The 25,132-nt window shown below is 28.7% G+C and overlaps 3 protein-coding genes across 4 annotated transcripts in view; all 3 read right to left on the bottom strand.

Moving 5' to 3' along the window:
- Window positions 1-396: 396 nt before the first annotated feature.
- On the bottom strand, window positions 397-3,133 carry LOC128396750 (ethanolaminephosphotransferase 1-like). Its single transcript, XM_053357356.1, has 3 exons — window positions 2,264-3,133; window positions 1,821-2,050; window positions 397-1,030 (listed from the first exon to the last, which is right to left on the bottom strand). Exons 1-3 carry the CDS (start codon window positions 2,952-2,954, stop codon window positions 752-754), a joined length of 1,200 nt encoding a protein of 399 aa, XP_053213331.1. The 5' UTR covers window positions 2,955-3,133; the 3' UTR covers window positions 397-751.
- Window positions 3,134-3,292: 159 nt separating this feature from the next.
- LOC128396749 (uncharacterized) lies at window positions 3,293-19,383 on the bottom strand. The gene is made up of 5 exons (XM_053357355.1): window positions 19,021-19,383; window positions 15,138-15,981; window positions 6,739-7,156; window positions 4,833-5,034; window positions 3,293-4,383 (listed from the first exon to the last, which is right to left on the bottom strand). Exons 2-5 carry the CDS (start codon window positions 15,841-15,843, stop codon window positions 3,469-3,471), a joined length of 2,241 nt encoding a protein of 746 aa, XP_053213330.1. The 5' UTR covers window positions 15,844-15,981; window positions 19,021-19,383; the 3' UTR covers window positions 3,293-3,468.
- Window positions 19,384-21,917: 2,534 nt separating this feature from the next.
- LOC128397019 (nephrin-like) overlaps window positions 21,918-25,132 on the bottom strand; it is a 55,891-nt gene continuing 52,676 nt past the window's right edge. For both annotated transcript variants that reach the window (XM_053357684.1, XM_053357685.1), the window contains 5 exons: window positions 24,090-24,395; window positions 23,634-23,771; window positions 23,262-23,395; window positions 22,940-23,200; window positions 21,918-22,593 (listed from right to left, as the gene is read on the bottom strand). In XM_053357684.1, the coding sequence (XP_053213659.1) occupies window positions 22,555-22,593; window positions 22,940-23,200; window positions 23,262-23,395; window positions 23,634-23,771; window positions 24,090-24,395 (878 nt within the window). In that variant the 3' untranslated portion in view covers window positions 21,918-22,554. The remainder of the gene's footprint in view (window positions 22,594-22,939; window positions 23,201-23,261; window positions 23,396-23,633; window positions 23,772-24,089; window positions 24,396-25,132) is intronic.

Raw genomic sequence — 25,132 nt, 5'->3', positions numbered from 1 at the left:
TATTAGCATCTGACATTTTGAGAAAAATTCAAAGTAAGTGGAAATAACTGAAACTGCACGGAATTGGATAGGAAGGAAGTCAAATTAAACTGCCCGATTGACCAAAACAATAAAAATAATAATTTTTCAGGAAAATGATGTGGCGCCGCCTAATGGGTTCGATTATTTAAATTGTTCACATCTTTGTGAAAAAATGTTCTTATTTGAGTCTTGAATTTGAGGGTTTGGTCAACTTCTTGTTTTATTTGGAACAATTTGAATCAAATCGAATCAACAACAAATCAAAACACTTGAAGAAAAGTCAAACCGATAAACAGCTGATTCTTCAACAGTGAGACTTTCCATTTTACTTTCACGTGGATTTTAAGTAAATAATTATTATATTATGATAAAAAGTGGATTTAAATTAACTTTAATTGACATTAATTTTGGGAAGAAATAATAATAATAATGAAAGATATTAACCATTAAGGAATAGTAAAATTTGATTGTTATTAGTATTCCAATGAGATTGTTGTTCTTGGCTTTGATATTGTTTGTATTTTGTGTAAATTGTTCACAATTTTGTCCATGGGAAAAAAATGTTCTTGTTTTGAGTCTTGAATTTGAGGGTTTAAATGTTGAGCCGAAAACAAGAAATGAAAACAGTAGATTATGAGAGAGAAAATGATCTCTCACTCTCAGTAAATTTGATCGGACAAGAAAAACACCATTTCAACAGGAAAACGGAAAAGAACTACAAAAATCCATGTCAATCTAAATCGCCATTTCTATAGCTTTTTGATATTTTCAAAGGTTTAAGTGAGAAACAATTTATCTTAAAATGTCGACACATTTGTCGCATTACACAAACACCATAGTGAATGTGTGCCAATGTAACAATCAATGTGAAAACTCGAAGAATTTCCAGTTCGTATAATTGAACCAATTCGATCTTGAAAACTGCGGTAACAATTAGTGTTAGAAGTACAATAAACCAATTGTATCCTTCACATCGGGTGTTTGACATTTGACTGACAATTAAACGACACTGGAGGAGAAAAATGAGAAGAGAATAAAAAGGATAATGATTAGTAATTTAATCAACAATTCGATGGATTAAACTAATGATTTGCTGACGTATTCTTGCCACGCCATTGGAAAAACAAGAGAGATTAACCAGAAACAATCAAACATCTCACACTGGTGATCCTTTTTTAAAGGAAAATTGAGATACCATATCAACATATTAATATCTTAACTTGATGGGGAAGGATAATAATAATTAGCAATTAGTAATTAAAAGATGAGCCAAGTCTGAGAGAGCTGATCATCAAAAAATAATGAAAACACAAGTAATCATATTGGTTAACCATTAATTGATTGCTAAGAAAAACATGAAACTAATCAAATTTGATATCTCTTCAATAACAATCAATTAGTTGTAAAGAGATAAATATGTGAGAGAGAAAGAGAGAGAATTGATTAATCAGGATGATCCCAAAGTTTTAATCGATTGGGTAATTATCACTTTGTTTTCCTTGCGATTACTTCACTTTCTTATTCTAACAAGATTGTTACTAATTACTAATCTAAATTAGATAACCTTTAAAAGTTTGCAAAGGTATGAAAAAAATAAACTCATTGAATCAACACTTTTTCAACTTGCAAATAGACAAGTAATGATGAAAATAATGATGGTGATTAAGGAAATGAATCATAAACGTAAGCAAATTGTGAAAGTTATAAAAAAGAAAATGGCCAAGCCGTGGACAAGGAACGAAACGTCAATCAACAATTTATCCTTGAGAAATTGAGGTAAACAAAATCTGATACTTTACACTAATATTTGAGAATAGAGTTCCAACCATAAAGTAAAACATCCTTGGATCGGTATTAATCACATTGGATGGGGAATAAGCGGCCCAGAAAGTGGTGAAGCCAAAAAGTAAGACCAATGAGATCAATGGTCTAAATGATTCCCAGAGATTTTTTTGTTTCAATGTTCTATTCTTGTATCCTGAGTATACATTGTAAACAGTGACTGGAACCGAGAAACCAAAAGCCATGACTGAGAGAAAGGAAAGAAAGAGAGAAAAAAAGAATTAGTTGTTTGATGAAAGATTGGAGAAACATCATTTTGACAACACTTTCGCCACTTAAATTAAGTGTAATGGAGAGAAAGAGATTGATCAGGATGAGTAGTTAAATTGTTGTTCACTCTGATTGAGAAATTTTCACACTCAAACTAAAAAAAGGTAAAGAAAATATGCTCAATACTAACCGTGAGATACAATTTCAAAAATTTGTCCTAAAGATAATTTAATGTGAGGAATTGCGATTTTCCAAATAGAATTTGAATACTGGAAAGTCAACAGGTAGAGGACAAATAACAATAATTGACTCGAATCATAGCTCCAGGGTAGATAAAGTACACCGGTGTTATACTTTTCCCAGTGTGAGAGGTAGAAAGTTACAAAAACAGCCCAAAAGATGAAGAGAACACGGAAAGGTGAATAACTATAATCGGTTCGGCCAAACATGGAGTATATACAGAAGGGAACAAACAAAGCAGTCCAAGAATCTAGCCCGTGATCCATTAATTCACCGGTTGGCCCACTTGCTTTCGTTCTGCGAGCTTGTTTACCATCAATTCCATCAAGTGTGTGAGCAAGAAAATGATTAATCGCACAAACGAGCCAAACCCAAACAGGAACCTCTGTTATCGGTGATAAAGCCGAAGTGAACCGGTAATCATAATAACTCAATAGACCAGCATTGGCCACCGTTAAAAGAAAACCAATAAAGGTTAACACATTGGGTGCAACCCATAAAGGCACAAGCTTAACCACTTGATTCCAAAAAGGATGCATGATGTAATTACTCAGGGGACTAGTATCCACTGAGCTGTATTTATATTTATCGAAACCTTTGATTTGCTCCTTAGAAAGGTAATTGTAATCGAGGAGAGTCATTTTTAAGAAATAGAGATTTGATCACAGTGTAACACTAATGGAAACGGTTTAACGATAACCAAAAAATTTCACATCCAATTTAACTAAAAAAACACCTTGATTATTGCAAACATTAATTGTTTCAAATTCATGGAAATTCAGTCGACTCAAAGAACCCACATGACCATGAATTCAATTCAATAGAAAAATCATCTGGGAAACAATCGCGACCTCTATTGGCTTCAAAGAGAAAAGAACAACACACCTTCTTTAGTGGCGCCATCTTTTGGTCCATTAAGACACTACATGGATTGACTTTTTTCTTCTTCTTGATTAATTCAATTGGAAGAAATAATTAATTTTTGTTTGATATTTTAATGAATATGAAGATGGAAAAATACATTTAACAACATTACAGTGTATTAACAATAGTTTAAAGTTATCGAAATAAGTATCACAATTTTACAGACTAGACGAAAGGTGTTTACAATTAGGTTAATTAAGTTTTCTCTTTTTTTTATATTCTCTCAATAATTTATTCAATTGTTGAATAAGCTGGTTCATCCTCTGAACTTGGTGTTGGAATTGTTGATTTTGATGGTGTTCGATTTTTATCAATCGATGAAACTTCAATATCGGTAAATATAACGTCCAGTGTTTGTTTACGGGTCAATTTTTGCTTCGGCGGAAAATATTTAACCTCATCAACTTTTTTCAATGTTTCGTAATGATGTTGATCGGCAACAATTGGTTTCGAACGATTTTGGTTAGTATTTTCTTTAATTCCATTGGAATTAACTTTTTTACAGTTAATTTCTTCGCCACAATTTGTTTCTTCCTCATCAATATCATCAAATTCAACAACATCCAAGTCTTCAAGTCGATCGTTTTTACTTCGAAATCCGGAAACGGTTGAACCTTTTTTCAATGGAGACCAAAACTTTTGAATAATTTTCGACAATCTAGAAACAGTAGAAACTCCAGATGAAGTTCGAGATCCAATCGAGGCCATTTTATCAATCTCACAATTGGGTAGTGAGTCTGGAATTACACCTGAATCGAATAGCGATTTTCTTGACTTTCGATAACATGGTAAAGTTGGTTGTTGATTAATTACTGAATCTTTGGTGACAATATCATGAGCCAGTTTGATTTGCCGTCTCCATGAATCAGCCTCAGTATCACAATAGCCGATCCTTTGGATAACAAGTTCGGGAATCTTTCGACTACTTAAGGTTCCATTTCTTTCGACAAAAGTTCGGTAAAACGAGAAGCCCGAATCAAGATCAAACTCAAGGAGTGTCGGCTTATCTTCGGTCTTATTAATTGCCGATCGATTTCCTCCTCTCCAAGTTCGTCGTATTGACGATAAAGCGCTACTTCGATCAGAGTTGTTACCATTAATTGCCGATTGTGATCTTAAAGTACAGCCAAGAATAACATCTCGAACCTACAATCAGCAAACAAAAAAGAAGAAAAAAAAATCAAATATTAGAAGTCATTATAATTATCCAATTTCTTTAATATCCTTTTCAATTAATAATCAATTGATTGTGCAAGTAGAAAACAGTATCACAATTAAAGTTTTAATTAAAAGGAGGTAAATGTAAACTCTACAGGAAAGTTATTGAAATGAAAGTTAATCAATAAGAAACACAATTAACTCTCAATTTCATGAAGTAATTGTTACCAAAAAAAGGAACTGATTAAAAGACCATGAAACTTGATTATTATCTTTATCTTTACTATTAAATCAAAATATTAAATTAATATCGATATCAAAATGTCCTTAATTTAATTGGGTGCAGTTTCTATCAACTCTTTTTTTTGCTTATCACTTTCATATCAATTGATTAAATTGTAATGATTAATGATTAGCTCCATTACTAAATCACTTACCCGAATCTCCTCTAATCTCAGGACAGCACTGAAATTAGTCGGTAAATTTGGTTGGAAAATATCACAATTAGGATAATTACGAGGTCTAGGACCAGTTACTAATTGAACAGTTACCGGTAATTTAACGAATCGGAGTAATTGAGAAAATGAGTAAACATGATTGTAACTTAATTCACTCGATCGTTTAGCCATCACATAGAACCTGAAACAAATTAAGGTAAACAAAAATCGTTAATCAAATAACAGTTAAACAAATTATGATGAGCAATCGAAACGTAAACAATTAACTTTAATCATACATAATAGACATTGAGAGCAATGAAGATGATTAAAAATAAGTTTAATGTTTACTTGGTGTCTGTTTAGTTGGTTGAACTCTCAATGTTATTATGCCCTCGTAATTAGATTGCTACTTGTAATTAACTAACTACAACAACTAGATCAGCTAAATTTGGTACTGGATCAACTAAATTATGGTTCCTTTTAGCTAATAAGGAATCAAGAGTAACAATTAACATTGAAACGTGTTAGAGGTCAGTTGATGAGTGTCAATAAGATAAAATAAAGACTGTAAACATTTTAATTGCCACTGAATTAATTGGAACAATTAAAAACAGAATAATAATTAACCATGACACTAAACATGCAAGAATGTCTTCTAAATCATCAGCCTAAACTACTCACAATTTACTAACATGGTACAAGCTCGTCAATGATAATCAACACAACAATTAAAAAATATGATGACCATTATCATACCAAATAGGATAATGAGAAATCAATTGATTACCATCAAGTTGATTACAATTAATATCAATTTCAAATTGTAGTACCAACCAAAGATCTTAAAACGTTGAATCAAAATAATCAACAAAACGATAATAGTTAACAATCAAATCTTTTGTAATGATTTATATTTTATAACCATTCCAATCAATTCAGCTCTTATTCAGTTGGATGATTACAATTGATGATAATCATGTTAATTGAAGCTTAAAAAGTTACTTTTCACTTTTTTTTCTTGATTGTTCAGAATAAAAGTTCAATTGATAAATTCAATTGATGAGCCGTGAGAAGGTGATGATGAACAATCAGAATCAAATCAAATAAAGTTATATGATAGTCAGAATAATTCACTTGATTATCACCATCATAATCATCAACACTTTTCATCATCATTATCAGTTTAATCATCATTAGTAAAGTCAATAGTGTTTCTTATAATATCATAATATTATTTATAAGGAAATGTCATTAAACCAGTTGAATGGGTGAATCAACATCAATGGTTTTCTGTTGACGAATTAACTTAATCATGATTGAGGTTTTTTACCACCAAACCTTTATTTTAATGGATCCAAAATGATTAAACAGTTAAGATTATTAGTTTAGATTTAGATAGTCTATTTTATTTCTATATTAGCATAATTATCTTTCACTAATCTAATCTTAATAGTGGAAATTATTTTCTGCATAATCATATGTGTTGAACGTATCTCGATGTACGCACTTTTATTGGTGCGGTTGGAATTATAAAAATAAGTAAACCCAAAAACCAGAATATCAAGTCAACCTAATTTTGTATTTTGTAAATTGTAAAAGAATATTTTTCTTCTGAGAAATCATCGGCTCACCATGTTGGCCTAATTTCGCTCTCAGAGTGATTTAGATTATATATCATCTCTTATATGTCACTTTTCATTAGGTTCCTCCTTAGATTCAAGGCCTTTTCTCCGCTCTCCTACTTTCTCTTCAATCAAAAATTATATTCTCAATATAAGTTAATTGATGATTTTAAGTGATCGTTGTGTTTGTAGTTTGATATTGATCCGTTTATTGTAATGAACTGACCTTAGTTAATTGTTTGTCTTGGGATGAGGATAAACTGATTGATCTAAAAGCTTACCTTCCAGTCTCGGTTATGGGTACAAATAAAATCTCACCGCCGGGGACTGAACCAAATCTAATGCACTTGGCGTATCTAGGACCATGTTCCAATGGTGTTGGCATATTTTTCTTGAACCTTAATGAACTTTTTGGTTTACCATTTGACAAGATAAAAGCGCTTATATCTTCATAAACGCCAACAAATCTCAATACGGTTCCTCCTTCAATGGTAATGGGCTCATAATTTGAATTACCTTTAACAGCAATTAGTGAGGTTACGCGAGTTGGTGTTTCGGCTAATACAGCGAATCGAGGTGCTTTATATCCTCGAATCGCATCTCGAGTCAAAAAGTACGGAACATGAGCTCGACCAACTTCATCGATAGAATTAAAATAACCTGCTGTGTGTCCTTTACTATTGACGAGAGAGAACCAACCTGAAGAGTGGTCAAGATGAGAGAGAAAGAAACAAAGGAAAATATCAGAATAATGTCAATGTCATTAGCTTAACATCTAATTAATTACAATTCTCGATTCATTTGATTAACAAAAAGCAACAATAATAAGAAACATGAAAACACTGAGTAAATACAAAGAGTGAGAGTGAAAAATTCACATCAATAGTAAACACGAATTAAAACTTTAATATAAACAGTTAATTACTCTTACAAGTTGTAAAATGATTTAAATTAAAACTTGGAAATAAACAAATTACCATTTTAATCACAATTAATAGAGACTCTTTCGTAATCAACTCTTTTTCCTCTCAACAATCAAAGAAAACGGATTAGAATCTCTGACATCAGTGAGTGTTGATTCTCATTGATGTTGTCAAAGCGGTGACAGCACCGAGTACCTTTAAATGCCTTCAGGCTGTCAATCATTTGGTATTAATAACTTTTTGATTATTTCAGATTTTTCTTGAGACAAATTAGTCTTTGTTTAAATTACGATCTTGAGCCACGAACTCATGAGCTCGACATTAGCCAACAGTCCAGAAGAGCTGATTAGCTGAGCTTTAGAGCGATTCAGGGTCGATCTCTTGATTAGAATCTGTTCAGATTGGAATTGGGTAAAAATGAGGAAACAACAATTAACAATTAATTCTTAATTGTAGTTGTTCATTTAAAAGTGAACTCACTTAATTGATTGAATTCTCAGAGAAACTATTTTCACATGAGAAAAAGTTTCATTTCTTTTAGAGTAAAAAAAACTTTCCTTTATTACATGTTAATTGTTGTCTTCTAATTTTAATTGAATTGAAAATCAATAAATCATTCCAGTTAATTGTTAAGATACCGGAAAGAAAGTTTCAATTGTCATTGGAAATCTGGTAATATTTAAGTAACAATTAACGTTGATTAAGATTACAAAAAAAACATCAACATAAGCCTTTGATGCTAATCACAATCAACGAAATAAATTGTTACCGTAATTACAATTGATATTAATTGTTATCACACTTTTTCATGACAAGTTAATTGTGATTGTAAAAAAACGTATACATTGTCAGGTCACAATTGAATTGCCGTTGTTAATTGTCTCAATTTTTATCGACCACGTTTTCCAACAATTAAGCCTAAACAATTTAATTTCCGCTTATTATGAGATCTCTATTAACAATCAACTAATTGTTGATTATATAAATTTCATTGTAAGATTTAATTAGCAGATGAAACAATTGAGAAAATCTCTCTAAGAGCTGACAGTTAATGAAATAAATCTAAAAAATGAAGGAAAAAACTTCTACAATTAGTTGATTGTTTAATTAATTGTAAAGTTTATCATGATTTTAAACTTTCTATCAAGTTGATTAGATCAACAGCTTATTAATCAACTAATTAATCACTTTCACTTGTAAACAAAAACAATAACAAAACGTTTAACAATTAAATTAATCTAATTGTAGGTAAGCAGCTTAAATCGACTAGATTTTCCCTTTTAAATCGCAACAATTAAGTATCGTGATTAATTAATTTAAACTTTGATATTAATGATCATATAAATTAGAAAGTGTGATTAAGGTTAACAATTAAGGAAAAATAGTATCAACGTCTAACTATTTGCAATTGTTAAGGTCAATTGGTAAAACTATTGAGAAGTACAATTAACCAACAACAATCAACAAATTTAACTGTTAATATATAATTTCAGTGATGACACAATTAACTTTGATTTCGTTAAATTTCAATGTCTTCATGTGGTTAATTTGATTCGGTTAATTAACAATTAAATATACAAAACCAATTATTAGCTTTAACAAATTGAAGGTAAACTAAACAATTTATCAGATTAACGACAATCAATTTAAATTTAAATAGGCGTAAGCAGTTGATTAAATATAATTAAAGGATAAATCACAACAATCAAATTGAAGGATGATGTTTAAATTGTGGACAATCAAGGTTTCCAATCAAGTTTGATTACAGCAATTAGTTTCATCTAATCAGCTACTCTTAACCCTTTAATTGTGACAATTGATTAACATTGAATTTTCAATTGAGTTGATTTGATTTCTAATTCAAAGTTAATCAATAACTGATTTGCTAAGTTCACTTGAGATTAATTAAATCTAATTAAGAAACATAATCAAGTTCGTGATTTCTTAATTAATCAAAGTCACTGTTAATTATTATGAATAGAAATTATAATTAAAACGTTAATAACCTTTTAACAATAATCATCTTCATTCTGATCAAGGTTGATTACGATTTAATTATCAATTCAATCATCTTAATAATCTCGAAACAATTTTAATTAATCAAAATATTTCTTGATTATGAACAATTAAACATTGTAACTAAAATCATTTTGAGTCTTCAAAGCTTCAGATTAATTAAAAATTTCGTATCGATATTTAGTTAATTGTTATCCTAATGATCAAAACCACACTTAACCTAATTTTGAATTCTTAAAATTAAATTTAATCCTCAGTTAATTATCTTGTCGTTGATCATCTTAATCCTGATCAATTTTGATTGATCAGAAATTAATTACCCATTAGAAATCAGTGGTTGGACAATTCACCAACCAAGTGATTAAAAGATTTCAGGAAACAATTAACTAATCATCAATCTAATCGATTCATTAGAATAAATTATTATCTAATTAATCATGAGAATCAATAATTTCGCTACTATTAAAATTTAGATTCCGATTAAAATTAATCACTTGCCAAATGAATTGAGACTAAATCAAATATATAATTATCATGATTAACTTTTGCTTTTGCTTAATTTTAATGAAACTTTTAACCAAACAATTTACTAATTGTTACAAGCACAGTAAACAGCAGGTTAAATATTCAACAATTACAAACCAAATTGGCTTTAATTTACATAAGTAATCATAACAATTAAGCCAAAAACAAGAAAGTTAATCAAAGTGAAATCTTTATTGAACCATAACGGTAATAATGATTTACTAATAACTCAATTAGTGATTACAATTAAAATGGTTAATTTAACTAAATCAATATCTTTTTCCGCTGTATAGTCTTGTGAGCAAATTATTCAAATTTGTTGGCTTAATTGTAACAATTAACTAACTGAACAGTTCCACCTTCACTTTACCAACTGTAATCAAGGTTAAATCAGTTTGTTAAAATGAATTAAAGTCAATTAATTGTCAATAAATTATAATTTTAAGTTAATCAACTATTACCTCCAACACAATCAGATAACTACGATCAATTAAAACCTTAACCACACCAAGAAAACCACAACAATTTAAGGTGTGATTAAGTTAATCGTCAAACAAAATCATCTAAATTACAAGTGATAGGATTTTAAATCTAACATTTAAATTAATGGAAAATGAAAAAAGATTTTATCACAACTGAATTAATTTTAATTGACTAGACTTTCATCATGAATTCAATCAACAATTTCCAATCAAACAAATCAATCAGTAAACCACAATAACCAAATTTGATCAACAATTAACTAATATCTCGTTCTTACTTGTCGACTATCATTTCCGTGATTATTTTAATCATGTAACAATCATCACGATTAACTGATAAGATCCTTAATCGTGATTAATGATTAAATGATTTAAATTGTAGCCAAAATCGAAAAGTAATCAAAGTGAATTAAAACTTTATGAGGAAAAAAAAGTTTTTATCAAATTTAAGCAGCTAAATTAAACTACAGTTAACAATTAGCTGTGAGACTTTTGGGTAATTAGTTAATTGAATGAATTGTGTCAACATCAACTGTTGATTTGTCTCAACAGTTAGTCAACAATTAAGAAAAACCTGACGAAAGCTTTAAAAAGATGAAATTAAAAAGTTAACTAACATAAAGTTGATGTTGACAATTAATTCAATCATCAAGGAAGCGGTTGATTAAATCGTTAATCAACTTCACTCTCTCAAATACATTACTATAATTCATTAACTTGTGTCTTGATTAACTAATTATATTTACTTCATTTCGATTAATTCGGATACAATTAATTGCACAAATAATAAGTTCATCTCATCTTGATACTTATTTTCATCTTCATCTTCCTGATTATCTTCCGGTTATCTTTCACTTTTGTCTTTAAATTCTGGCACTTTAATCACGATTATGAATTTAATCAATCTCAGTTCTCGATAAATTGTTCACATTGTTATTGATTAGAGGATAATCACAATCAACTATGAATTATAGTTATTTAATCAACAACAATCACTTATTTTGATTGTTGTTCCTGTTTTGAATCAACAATTACAATTGTTTTCATTCATAACAATAAATCACAATAATTACAATTATTAATACATTTGATTGAATGTTGAGAAACTTGTACTTCAAAAATAATAACACTTTCCAATCAACAGGAAACGGAAACGATGCTATCACCCTGTCATGATAATTGAACTAAAATTCAAATCTTATTGGACTTAAGGTTAGTCATTGTTGAGTAAGAATTGATTTCAGTAAACAAAATCATTAACTGAGAAAATTTTAATCAATAACTGCAAATGAATTACCTTTAATTGTTGAAAATTTTGAGCATTAGAAATTGGTAATTGAAATCACAATTCCTATTATAATTAATTGGTTACAATTTGTACCAAATTGAATCTGAACACCAGTCTGAATTGCTGAATTTACAGTACATATGATTAACCAAACGATCACTGGGTTATTAATTACTGAACGTAAAGCTAATTGCTTGAAAAGTTTTCTCCTTCCGATTGATCAACTTAAAGAGCAATTTAACTCACTGATTGTCCGCAGGTTGATTACCGACAGTAGCAATCAAACTAATTGAACTTGTGGGTACCTTTACCAATTAAGTTCAATTAACTGATAAAAGTGTTTAATCAAAGATTTGAGACAATCAATAGCTAAAGTGAAAAATGTTAACATGAAAATTGGTGTTGATTTTTTGTTTATGATCAACTTTTTAATTGCAATGATCGAAGTTAATTATCAATTAAGACTCTAAATTGCAGTTGGATGAAACGATGAAGATGGTTGATTTATGTGGGAAAAAGTGAAATTTTGAAATAAAAAAAAGAAAAAAAAAAGATTCATTTTCAGAATCAGAGTCGGAATCAGAATCAAAGATTCTGAACACGAAAGCTCAGAAACACTTTTTCCGATAAAAAAGTTCTAATGTGCTGAATGAGTTCAGTTGAACATGATGATGAGTCTAATGAGGTCCAGAAACCGGTCAACAAGGAGGAAAAGTTGATTATTCTCTACCTATCATCAATTATCATCATGAAGATGATCATCCAGGTAAGATAAACATAGAGATTTAAAAGGCTTCTGAAAACTTTTTCTCATGCAAACTTATGATTCCAAATTGTGATAACCCAAATGAGTGTTAACCATTTTTACCTAATTCATTTTTATCACCAGATTCATGATCATAATTTAATCGTCTTCATTAGCTGTGAATCAGATGCTTCTGAGTTTATCATGTAATCGTTACAACAATTCTCGAAGTGTCAACATTTAGTAAAATCAACAAGAGATTAAAATAAACAACAATCAAACTCAACAATCGATGATTACATAAATTATTCTCATGATTGATTGATGATATTTTAACCAATCAATCAAATCGAACGCATAAATATAAATCAATTGCGTTCATTTACTAAATAAAACATCCAAACAATTAAATTAACGGGGAAAAATAGTTGTTAGAACTTTGGGCGGAAAAAATTCGATGAAATTTTTTTTTCTCTTACAAATAAAGTGATCATAAATTTCATATTTTTCGGTGTTTAATGGACCTTAATTGTTAGAATAACAAAGAATCATGATGATGTTGATGATGATAATTATGATGGAAAAAGTTTCTTAATTGTTGTTGGGTCCATTGACACTAAGGTGTAACAATTTGTCAGTGTTAAAAACGTTACTCTTTATCAAATTGTTTTCCTTGATTAACTTGATTTAATAGCTGAGGAACATTTAATTTCATTCAGATTATGAATCCATCATGAAATCAGGAAGTGAGATGGATTATTTACAACTTTTATAGTGTATAAAAGGGAGACAGTTAAGTTAATTGTTGATCAACTGAAACTAATTAGATGTATCATTACTTTTTTCATATTACAATTGATAAAGTTCATTGATAATAGTTGATAGAACTCTCGAAACAAGTTCGAGAATTTAAAAGTTTTCCAAGAAAAAAAAGTTTGATTGTATTTATAATTCTGATTGTGAGTTGATTAACTACAAGGCTAATTGTTATCATTCAATGGTCAATCTTAATCATCATCTTAAACACAATCAATGGTTTCTAATAATGAGGTAAGCTTAATTGTTTAAATTGTTGCCCATCAGTGAAGGTTGATCATTTAATTTGTTGGTTTTATTTCGTGATTTATGATTAATTTAATTTCAAGGTAATTGCAATTGAAACAATACAAACAAATGTATTAGGCCTAATTACAATTAACATTATAATGATAATCAAGATAACGTCATTGTTTTTCAACTATCGGTATTGCTGCTAATTATTGTTATAATAAATATTAATAGTTAATAAGAATAATTAAAATTAGAACCACAATTAACCTTCAGGTAACCTTTTCATTTGGATTGTTGAATCAAGTGAATAATTGTTAATACATTTTCATAGGAATCAAGTGAATTACCAGAATGATAATCAACAACAACAACAACAAAAACAATCAAAGTTAATCAAATCCTTTTATCACAATTAAAGTCTGAGAGATGATTATTGTTGGAATCATGATTGAAAATTCTGATTAACCTGAATAATTAAAATTAATCAGACAAAAACAAAACATGATAATAATCAAGCAAATTAGCTGAAAATTAGTAATCAGTTTTTAGCTCTTTCTTTATATAAGATGTAGGCGATTCATATGATTCTGAAACTTTATCGTATCGATTCAGGTCATTTTACCGAAAGATCGATAATGATGTTTTCTCTCTAATGATTAAGATGATCGTGAGTTACTTATGATGATAACTGATGAAGATAAATAATAATGATGAAAAAGTTGTGATCCGTTTTCATTGTGATTACTGAGTAAATGTTAATAATTTTTTTCTTCTTTTTCTCCTCATTGAAATGTAATTGATTTTCGGCAAAATATAAATTGTTAGGAAACAACAATTAACCAAAGGGATCACCAATTGACCTGAGGCGCGGTTAAAGCCGTTGATAATGATTCCTAATTATTTTAAATTGCCAAAGTTAATTAAAACCTTCAAATTGAAATGAAAAAAAAGTGAGTTACACAAATGTAACTTGATTAGAATTCACAATTTTTAACTTGATTGTTGTTCGTTGAGTGATTAAAATTGTCTGTTTTGTTTGTTGACCTCTTTTACCATTTGATTGCTTCTGAAATTAACAAATACCGAGTCTTAATCATCCTCATTAGCTTCTGCATGTTGATTGTTAAAAGCGCGGCAATGATTAAGTTAATTGTTGTTAACTGTGCAACAATTTAACAGGTAAAAGTCACGATCAACTGATCAACTTAACGTCGTCGCTTATTTTTTCATTATATTGCTCATCACTAATTAGTGGTAAAAAGTTGAAGGTGCTACAATCGTCACCTTTAACCATAAATCAATTGAACAATCAACAATTTCATTGACAATAAATCACATTAATAACTTATCGTATTGATGAAAAGTGATTAACTTAATTAGCAGTTATTATTGAGAAGGCATTACAATGTTATTACTATCAGATGATTGTTGATATTTAATTTTGATTGTTATCATTTGATAGAATGATGATGATAATGATTAGATACTTTCAAATGCAAATAAAAAACTTTACCAATGTAATTAAAGTTTGATTAATTGATTAGTGTTCAAATGAATATGCAAATATTTTGATGATGGTGGTCTGATCAAGTTGCTTAACTGTTAACCAAATGAATGTGAGTTAATTAAAGTTAATTGTCAATCATCTTACCTCTATAACCTTCAGGAATCAATAAATTGGGTCCAACCTTTTTGAAGTAATTTGAATCAAATGATGAATCGGGAGAAACAGTGTAACCAATAACTTGCCTACTCGTATATGCCTTGTAAAGTAGGAAGGGTTGATCAAGATCCAGTTCTTCACAATTAACTGATTGTTTGGTTTGATCACTAGACGATTTGATAAGTTGATTAATACCACAGATCGTTTTGACACTTTGCTTTTTATTGGTGTTGTTGGAGGAGAAATTGATTATTCCTGGTGATGAGGTTGATGTAGTTAATTTATTCAGTCCAATTGCTCCGTTGATTGTCATCCGTTTGTGTTTACCGTTATGATTGTTATTGTTAACAAGATGATTGTTGTGATTACGGTGTTGATTTAGATGATAATTGTGATGATTATTGTTTCTTTCGGGCATTTTTGTCGGTATTTGTCGATGTCTTGATGATCTACCGATTCCTGATGAGTCTGAACAATTCAAGGATTCGCTTGTCATGGTTGAAGTTGATGAACATGATCCAGATGATGATTCACTCAATTCCAATGAGTTAATTGTCGATCGAGCTCTTTTCAAACTGGAACAATCAGAGGAAAGTGTCGAGTCCAGGGAAACTCGATGAGCTTCATGAATACGAACCAATTGAGGTAAATTATATCGAGATAGAAATTCTCGTGGAGTTAAAGGTTCTTCCATGATTCGGATAATCAGGTTAATATTATTCAAGTCGAATAATTAATAATAATAATTTTCATATAAATAATTTTCCTTTTGTAGTTATGGTCAATCGGAACCAATTCAGATTGTGGCCAAAATTTGACCAATGATTTGATTCTGTCAAACAAAAAAAAAGTTTCATGAAAGTTTTTCATTTATGAGAAAAGTTTTTTGATTGTTGTCAACTTTTCAATAGACAGGATTGTACAATTAACTGATTGATAATTTAGATGTTTACTCAGAGAATCAGTTGATTGTCACCCGGAAATTCATAATGAGGGTAAATGCTTAATGAGCCAGTATTGTTTACGATATTAATTGTTGTTAATTAAGTGATTAATTTGGTGTAAGCTGTTAATCATTTTTCAAGTTCATTAATAATTAAAATCTGATAAAATTATTAATAGTTGAGGATAATAAGGTCAATTAAGTTAATCAAATGACTGCCAATAGTTAAATTGTTAACCCGTGTGAATGGGCTATAAGTAAATCACTGATTAAATTGCTAATTATTGGGAGCGATGATTAAATAACCAACCCTGATTAGGGTAAATAAGTTAACGGTCAAATCAGGGGAGAGGGAAAATGATTTAATCTCTAAACTAAATCACCAAAAATTGATTGATTGATTAGTTGATTACCATCATTATGGTAAAGGTTAATTGAAGACGATAATCAAAAATGAAACAATTTAAATCAACGTTGATTAACCTGTCATCAACAATAATCTGATCAAAGTGGTTCCAATATAATATAAAAATTGTTTAATCATAATGGAAAACTTGAAAAAATTAAACTTGACTTTGAAGTGATTTTAAAACGGTAAATACAATTAACTAACAATCAACAGTAATCAAACAATAAGCAGAAAATCAAATCAACATAATTATTCAATCATATCCGTTTTTTTATATTAATCAAAGTCCTTGAAATGGATAACGACAATCAACTAGATTGGCACTTTAAGCACGTCGAGAAATTTGATTGTTTATATTTAGTTTGATTGTTGTCAAGTTAATTAATCATGATTGTGTTTTTTTCCTGTTCAATAATTAAGGATTCAGGTCAGAATGAAAAAAACAACAACTAACATCTAATAAAGTTTCAAGATTCATTGGTTACAATTTAGTAATCATGTTGATTACCTTGGCACTTTCAACGTGTTAAATTTTGATATTTGATCACAATTAATAGATTGCTGATAATTTGAATTTACTGGCAAGCCTTTTAATTGCACTTATTTAACTGGAAATTAAAGTTACACAATTACCATTCATGGGCCACACTCTGAGGGGTTTCAGTTAATTGTTGATCATTTGGTGACACTCCTTATAATTAAAATATTGTGTCAAGTTTAATTGCAATTAACACCAACAGCAATTTAGTAACAAAATGTTTTGATAAAGAAAAAATTTTTCAAGCCCAAAATATTAATATGAATAATCAACTTTGGCAATAATCAAACTAATCAAACTATTCAAATGTAACAATTAGTTTATATGTATTGATAAACTATCATTAAATCATGTTGATCATAACAATTTAATTAAATTAAACATCATTTTTATGGATTAACAAATTCAGTGGGTTGATTAGGGTGGGAGGTGAACGAGTAGATCACTTTTAAATCAACGTTGATTATCATAAATTAGAAATCAAGTTTGTCAATCAAAAGGTCATACAGAAAATTAATGACGATGATTAAAGTTAATTGTTCAGATGAATGAACTCATAACTCTAATAGTCTTAAATTTGGAAACTAATTTCATCATTTATTAGATGAAAAGAATAAGAAAAACTTTTTCTGAAAAAGTTCTAATGTGATCAATTCGATATTCAACTTTTCAATATTCTTAATTTAATTCAAATTAACGGAAGTTTGTTGATTGTTTTACTAATAACTAGTATTATTATTAATAAGTATCGGACTATTTTCTCAATTGGAAACCTTTTAATTATCATGGTTAAACTGTCTCAATGTTTTCAGGCTACAATTTAATCAAAAAAAGTTTTCAAGCCCTAAGGGTTAATTGTAAACACAATGAGAAGACATTTAATCAATGATTAGGATGACCTTACCCTTTATTGATTGATGTAAATTGGTTTGAAAAAAAAGACACAAAAAATAATTAATAACAATTAAACAGGTAAATCAGTTGATTGAATATGATGATAAACTTTTATCATTGGTCATTGAAACTGTTTGTTAATCAGTGTGGGTTGAGGTTAATTGTTTGAGGATCAGTGTTTAATTTTTCAGAGGACAATTACAGTTAACACTGAAAAAGACACAAGGAGTGGTTAATAACTTGATTAACAAACTAAATCAACAATCAACTAACCCTAAAGGTTGTAAATAATACTAATAATTAAGTAACAAGTTATTTTTTTATCACAATTAAAATTCAAACATTTTGATATGGAATTGATTTCTTCACGTTGGTTGTAATTCAATTTAATTTGATTACTTGTTAAACTAATCACAAGATAACTATCAATATATAAAATAAATAACAAATTAACCTTGAAAACAATTTAATCAAAATAATAACAAATGGATTAAGCAACTGACCATTAAAATAAAGTCAAATTTTGTTCATTAGATGGACAATAATTTGCTATAAAATCCTGATCAATCAATACACTTCAACCTTGATTATGTTAACAATTATGGCCTTAATAGTGACCAGGATAAACTAAATTGTTATAAATTAATCCGGTTCAATGATTATAATGTAATAGTAGTTGATTAACAAATGGAAATATTTAAATTATATCAATATCATTAACTATTGTCCGGTTGTTTTCATTAACTAACATTGATAGCTCTTAATGACCTCAGGCTATTTCATGATAATGAAATGTCATTTTCCCTTTAAATGATCAGAAAATATTATCAACAATTAACAATCAAATTAGACTAATTACTTGGAAGGGATAAAGGGTAATATTTCAATAGTAATCAAATAAATTATCAGATGATTGGAATTGCAATTTAAAATCAACAAGAAAGTGAAAGTTGATTGAATTTCGTGAGAGTTGATTTTGATTACTCTGAATTTTAGATTGCAATTTACTGATCAAATTTTTGAAAAATTTTCCAATGAAAGTTGATTAACTGATTAACCGTATCAAGTGATTCAATTGATAAATTACCTTTGTGGGATTAGGAAGTTTCCAAATTGTTTATAAAGATTTTAATTCCTTTGATCCGATCAGAAACTGTTGATTGTTGTGATTTGAAGTTGAAATAATTTCGCCGAAAAGTAAAACACAAACACAATAAACTAATCCACTAATAATTGTTTGAAACACAACATTTGTTAACATATGAACACACAAATAATTGACTGTTGATTAAAAAACGTCTTAAATTGTCAACATTATTTTGATTTGATTGTAAACTGATTGTTTAAAAAATACGATTGATCTTAACTCAGGTAAAGGTAAATGTTAACTTACCTTCTCAACGTGAAACTAACAACTGGTTTCCAGGTAATCGGGAGAAACTTATCATCATTATCTTCATCACCATCATCATCTCTCTCTCGGTCTCTCTCTCTCTCTCTCTCTAACTGGTATGATGATGACGAAGTAAATTGTTGTTAATCCAGCTCTAAGATGGCTTAACAAATGTAAATATCACTTTTAGGAATCGCCTTTAAATTGATTTGGATTAAAAATAAAATCACTTTTCATTCAACCAAACAATCAACCATTTAAATTATCACTTAGCTAATCAATCATTTGTGCATGTTAACAAACATCAGATTGATTGTTTTCTTGATCAAATTGTTACAAATTGTGATAAAACAAATCGTTACGATTACAAATCATACCTGTTAATTGTCACAATTTAAAGTTCATCGATTTTTTTTATCAACTTAAACATCTTGGGCAATTCGCACTTCGTTTTTTTTAATTGTGATTTGAATACAATCGTTTAATCATTTATTGGACCTCTTAACTTTTACCTTAGCAATAATTAAGATAATGATTATTGATTGTTTTTTTTTGGTTGATTAAGAATGCATAATATAAGGGTAACCCTATTTATTTAATGACACTCTAATTATCAGATATTGTATATATTTGATTTCAATGTTGATTATAATATTTGCCCATTGTAATGATGATGGTAACAATCAGTAAATTGTTGGTGGATATTTACGCGATTGAAACATTGGTAGCGTCGTGATTAACCAAAAAACATTGATTGTTTTTTCATGTATTGATAATAAGGTTATAACTGTAATTACAGTTAGATTATTGTATCTTAATCATTATTAGATTTACATGTAACGATAAATCTGTGATTTATGTAATTCAGTTAGATCAGAACTTGATTAAATGTAACAATTTGAATGATGATCAAACTTTTGAAAACAATTGAAAACTTTTTGTTCATTCATTTTGTCAACATACAAGTAAACAAGGAAATAAACAGTTTGCTAATTAATACAATTAAATTGAGTTAATTGTTAATTTGAGAAGAGGATGATTATGATTAGTAAGGAAACATGTGAGTTAATTGTTTAAACAGGTAAAATAAAAAACTAACGGAGGTTAATTAAGTGGTTATTATTAAAAGCAATTGCCCTTTGGGATAAAGATGAAGATGATAACGTTACTGAAGAAAGTGAAAGATAAGGAAGATGATGAGAGACAAAAGAAGATGATTGTGAGAGAGAGAGGACACATGAAGAGGGAGATGGATGATCCAGAGGAGGATAAGGATTATGATGAAATTGTCGGAAGGAAGTGAAGATGAATATGAATTAAGATCTGAACCTTTTTCTCAATTCTGAGAATCACTTTTTTCAGATGGAGGCCAAAGTTTGAGATGAAGATAATGATGAGAAACTTTCATCATTCAGACATCATCTTCATCTTCATCTTCATCTTCATCAACACTATTATTAAAAATCCCGCAGATGAAAACCCGGAATACAGGAAACACAATATAACTCATGGTGAGAGACTTGAAACATTTTCTGTTCAATCAGAGATGAAAATTAATTCTGAGTGTCAACCAAATGATTGTATTAATAACAAAGAATCATGATTAAGATGATAACTTATTAGTGATGATAATTTTTTGATAACCTTCTCAAGGCTTTTTCACCTTGTTTATTTTTCTATTATTATCATGATTAGGATAATAAAAATTACTAAATTGCTGTTTGATTAACTTAAAGTAAACTTGCTACACTGGTTACCTAATTTTATCCTATGAGAAAAAAAAAGTTTCTCAATCTTAACAATCAACTAAATTAACCTTGTCAAAAGTCCTAGAATGATTATTATAAACTACATGATTGTTAATCATCATCAATTTAATCAACAAGGATAACATCATCTTCCCTTAATCATGTTTAATCATAACCTTGATTGTTACCCGACCGATTTACATTTACATTTACATTTGAATTGATTGTTGGTAATCAACGTTTTTTTCAATGACCTGGTCAAATGATGAGTAAGTTAATCATCCTTAATTCAGTTAGACTTGAATTTAATCCACCCTGATTTAACCAGTAGGTTGCTGTTAATTGTAATTAACTTTCATCATGTTTCCTATTGATTGTTCTTGTTGGACTTTAATTAAATATCATTTCAACTAATCAAAAGTTATCATTAAAATCACCACTTTCTGTTGTTTATTATGATTCTGATTTACACCTACACACCTTAATTTTGATTAAATCGCCTTGTTTTTTACCTTAATTGTTAATCATTTATCTAAATTGTTGTAGTCTGGGCTTAACGCGATTTCTTTGTAAACAACAATTTAATTATTCTTGGTTGTTAATTAATTGTTAATTGTTGTTAAACCATTTTCATTAACTCCTTGGAACCACAGTTTGATTGATATAAATGGTAAAACAATTTAGTAAATGAATTGCAAACAATTAATCTGATTCAGTTTTACTTTCAAAAAGTATTGTCTGGTTTGCTGATTTAATTGTGATTGCTAATCAACTTCTGGTACAATTGTTGACAATTTTTTTTTATTATTAAATAATTAACTCAATGAAAGTTAATTGTAACAATCAGACAAAAAAAAGTTAATGTTTATTATTATTATCAAATGTTAGTTTTATCATCAATACAAAAATAAAGCTTAATTATTATTTATAGAAATACAATTTATATCTTTTACAATTAACTAATTGTGTTTTTTTTTCTTGGTATCATTTTAATTGTGATCAAACAACCAGATTAACTCCGATTATATCAGTTACAATTAAAACTGATCACTTGTCAGCGACAAAATTAACAAAAAAATTGTATCGTTGATATTTTTATGATCAAATGTTAATCGTAATCATTATCCCTGCAATTAAATTGATTGTTTGATAATCATCGTTGATATTATCCAGCTTAAAGTGGTTATAATTTAATACATAAAAAAGAGATGTAACAATTTATTAATCATAACCATTAGTTTAATGATGGTAATGTAGTTAAATGTTGGTCACGTTGATCAGTTTTAAATTGCTTCCAATTATTAATCAGAATCAAATCAACAGCAATCAAGAAAACAAAAAAAAAGTTTTCAATTGTTGTAATTAAGTTGCTGATTTTTGAAGATATTGACCACAATTTATATCACAATTTGAGTAATTAACTTGATGATGGTCAATTTAACTCGCCAATTTAATGGTAAAAATAAAATTTAATCAATCGTCATAGAGGAATATCTTTAATTGTGTTATCGGTAAATTGCTGAAAAAGAGAGAGAGAGAAACATTTGATTACAATTAGTTATTGATTATATATCGACTAATCATACTGTTAATTGTTCAATTTAAATTTCTTTGACTTTGATTGATAGCAAATTAATTGCTATAACTTAATATAATCTAATCAATGATTAATTGATTGGTTAAATCGTCAATTATTCATATTGATTTAGCTAAATAGTTATATCATTTATCAACTACAACCTACATTTAACCTTAAGGTTTATTAGCAATTAATTAGATTAACTGACAAACATTTACTTATTATTATATATAATAATAGTTGACAATTGATGCAACAATTTAACTTGATTGTTACCAATACTTACTTGGTATATATGTCGCAATGAATAATCATTAGTATCTATTTGTGAGCAATCATGATCATGATGACCATGATTTGATTGTGATGATGTTAAATTAATTTTCCCAAAGGGAATAAATTGTTTCTCTAATCCAGTTTCATCAATGGTTCCTTCAAAAAGTGTTGTTTCAAGAAACATCGTCGTCGGATAATCAACTGTTGATTCAATTCCAGTCTCATATCTTATATGATCATCAATTGATGTCTGTAATGAGGAGGTGTTCAACTAATCAAAAAACAAACAACAATTAAAATCTTAATCAACTTTCTTAATCATTTCGATTTACCTTATAAACGATTGAAGTTGATGTTGGATAACCGTCACAAGTTTCATTGGATTTAAATGGAGTTGAGATTATCCCAGATGATTTAATATCTTCTTGGCTCATTGGATGAGCCTCATATTCAATTGAGACGAAACCTGAAAATCAACAATCACCAATTAATCAATGATAAACAATAATTATTATCTTAATTGTGAAAGGAAAGTTTTGTAATTTGCCGCCAATTAACTATCGTGCTGCCATCTCTTGTTATGAATTCAAACTAATATTGGATTAGTTTTTTTCTTTTCTCACAAAATTAACTAATTGTTATAATTAATATCGGTTAATTTAATTTGTCTCGTTTAATAGAGTTTTATCAAATTAATATCTTACCTTGATTCTGAGCTGGTCCCTTGTTACCAATTAATCGAAGACCAATTAAGATTAAAATTGTAACCATTAAGATAATTAAAACGATCGCAATTAACCAAATTAACCAATCAACTGGCTCATTATCTGAAAGTGATGAAGCTGAAAAAGTTTAAATATAATTTACATTTAGTATCAAATCGCCAAAAATTAATGATAGTTAATTGTCTGTGACCTTAGAAAATGGAATAACAAAAGTTGATTAACAAATTGTGAACATTGAAATAAATTAAGATGCAACAATTAAAGTAAAACTTATTATCCGAGATAATTGTTGGGTTAATTTGATTGTGGTTGTTTTAATGGGCACAATTTCAATCAACACTTTAGTTATAATCTTTTTTTTCTCGACTTTAATCAGTAGAAATCTATCGATTTGGTCCAACGATACAACTGATTAGTTAATTGTGATTAACTTACTTGGTGATGTTTGTTTCTCAGGTGGACCTAAAGTAGATCCAAGGATCGAGATGGCAGCACTTTTACCCTTTAAATTAGTTGAATAAATTGTGAATCTAATTGAGGTTCCGGGTGGAAGATGATCAACTAGGAAAGTTGGTTGATCATTTGAAGTTAAATTAATTAGTGAATTATATGAATTGGCTTCAATCACTTCCATGGTGAAAAATTGTTTCAATCCACCATCATCACCAGGTTCACAATTAACCAGAATTGATGTCATTGATTGATTACTGAGGAAACAATTAGCTGGAGGTTGAGGAGGTCCTATTACCAATAAGATGAGAACGTTATATTGATTAAGTTTGATTGTTTTCTAACAATCAAATCAGAAAATGATAACAACAATCAACTGCCATCAAAATAACAACTAAAAAACTGATCATCAACTGATTAAATCAACGAACACAATTAGAATGTAATCATTGAATTGATCGTCATTTAACAAGCAATTAGAACCGATTTAACTTTTTTTCTAATCAATTATTCTGATTTAATTCAGTGCATATTATAATATAATCATTATTTTGATTTTCTTATTTAATGGTTACAGGGAAAGATTTTTTTCTTATCATGATCATTATGAGGTATTTTTTGTACCCTCAGGCTAACTTGGCTCATATGATTTAGCTGTTGAGTTAATAATAAAAGTTGAGATGAATTAGTTGATTGTTATCTAGAAAATTCTGATCTGAATACCTAATCAGGGTGAAAAGGATGAGAGCAATTTATTTAAACAAGAAGCTATTGAGAATGAGAAACAATCAAATTGTGATTTGATTTCAATACTTGAACATTGTCTCAACAATTGAATTAAGTGGGTTAATCACTGGGAACAATTTAAGTTAAGATTAAAATGTTCAACTTCTGTTTGATCAGTTGTAATGAATCAAGGGAATCATGAATCATGAAAATGAATTGAATCTGAGTGAATCGATAGTAACCAAATAAAAGCTGATCATCAATCTAATGATTTTATTCACTAGTTCAGAGATTCGTATTGA

The sequence above is a fragment of the Panonychus citri genome, unplaced genomic scaffold, assembly GCF_014898815.1.
Source record: "Panonychus citri isolate SS breed McGregor unplaced genomic scaffold, ASM1489881v1 Contig00028, whole genome shotgun sequence".
NCBI lineage: Eukaryota > Metazoa > Arthropoda > Arachnida > Trombidiformes > Tetranychidae > Panonychus > Panonychus citri.
Note: the sequence above shows the minus strand (reverse complement) of the source record. Positions and strands in the feature narration are given on the sequence as shown.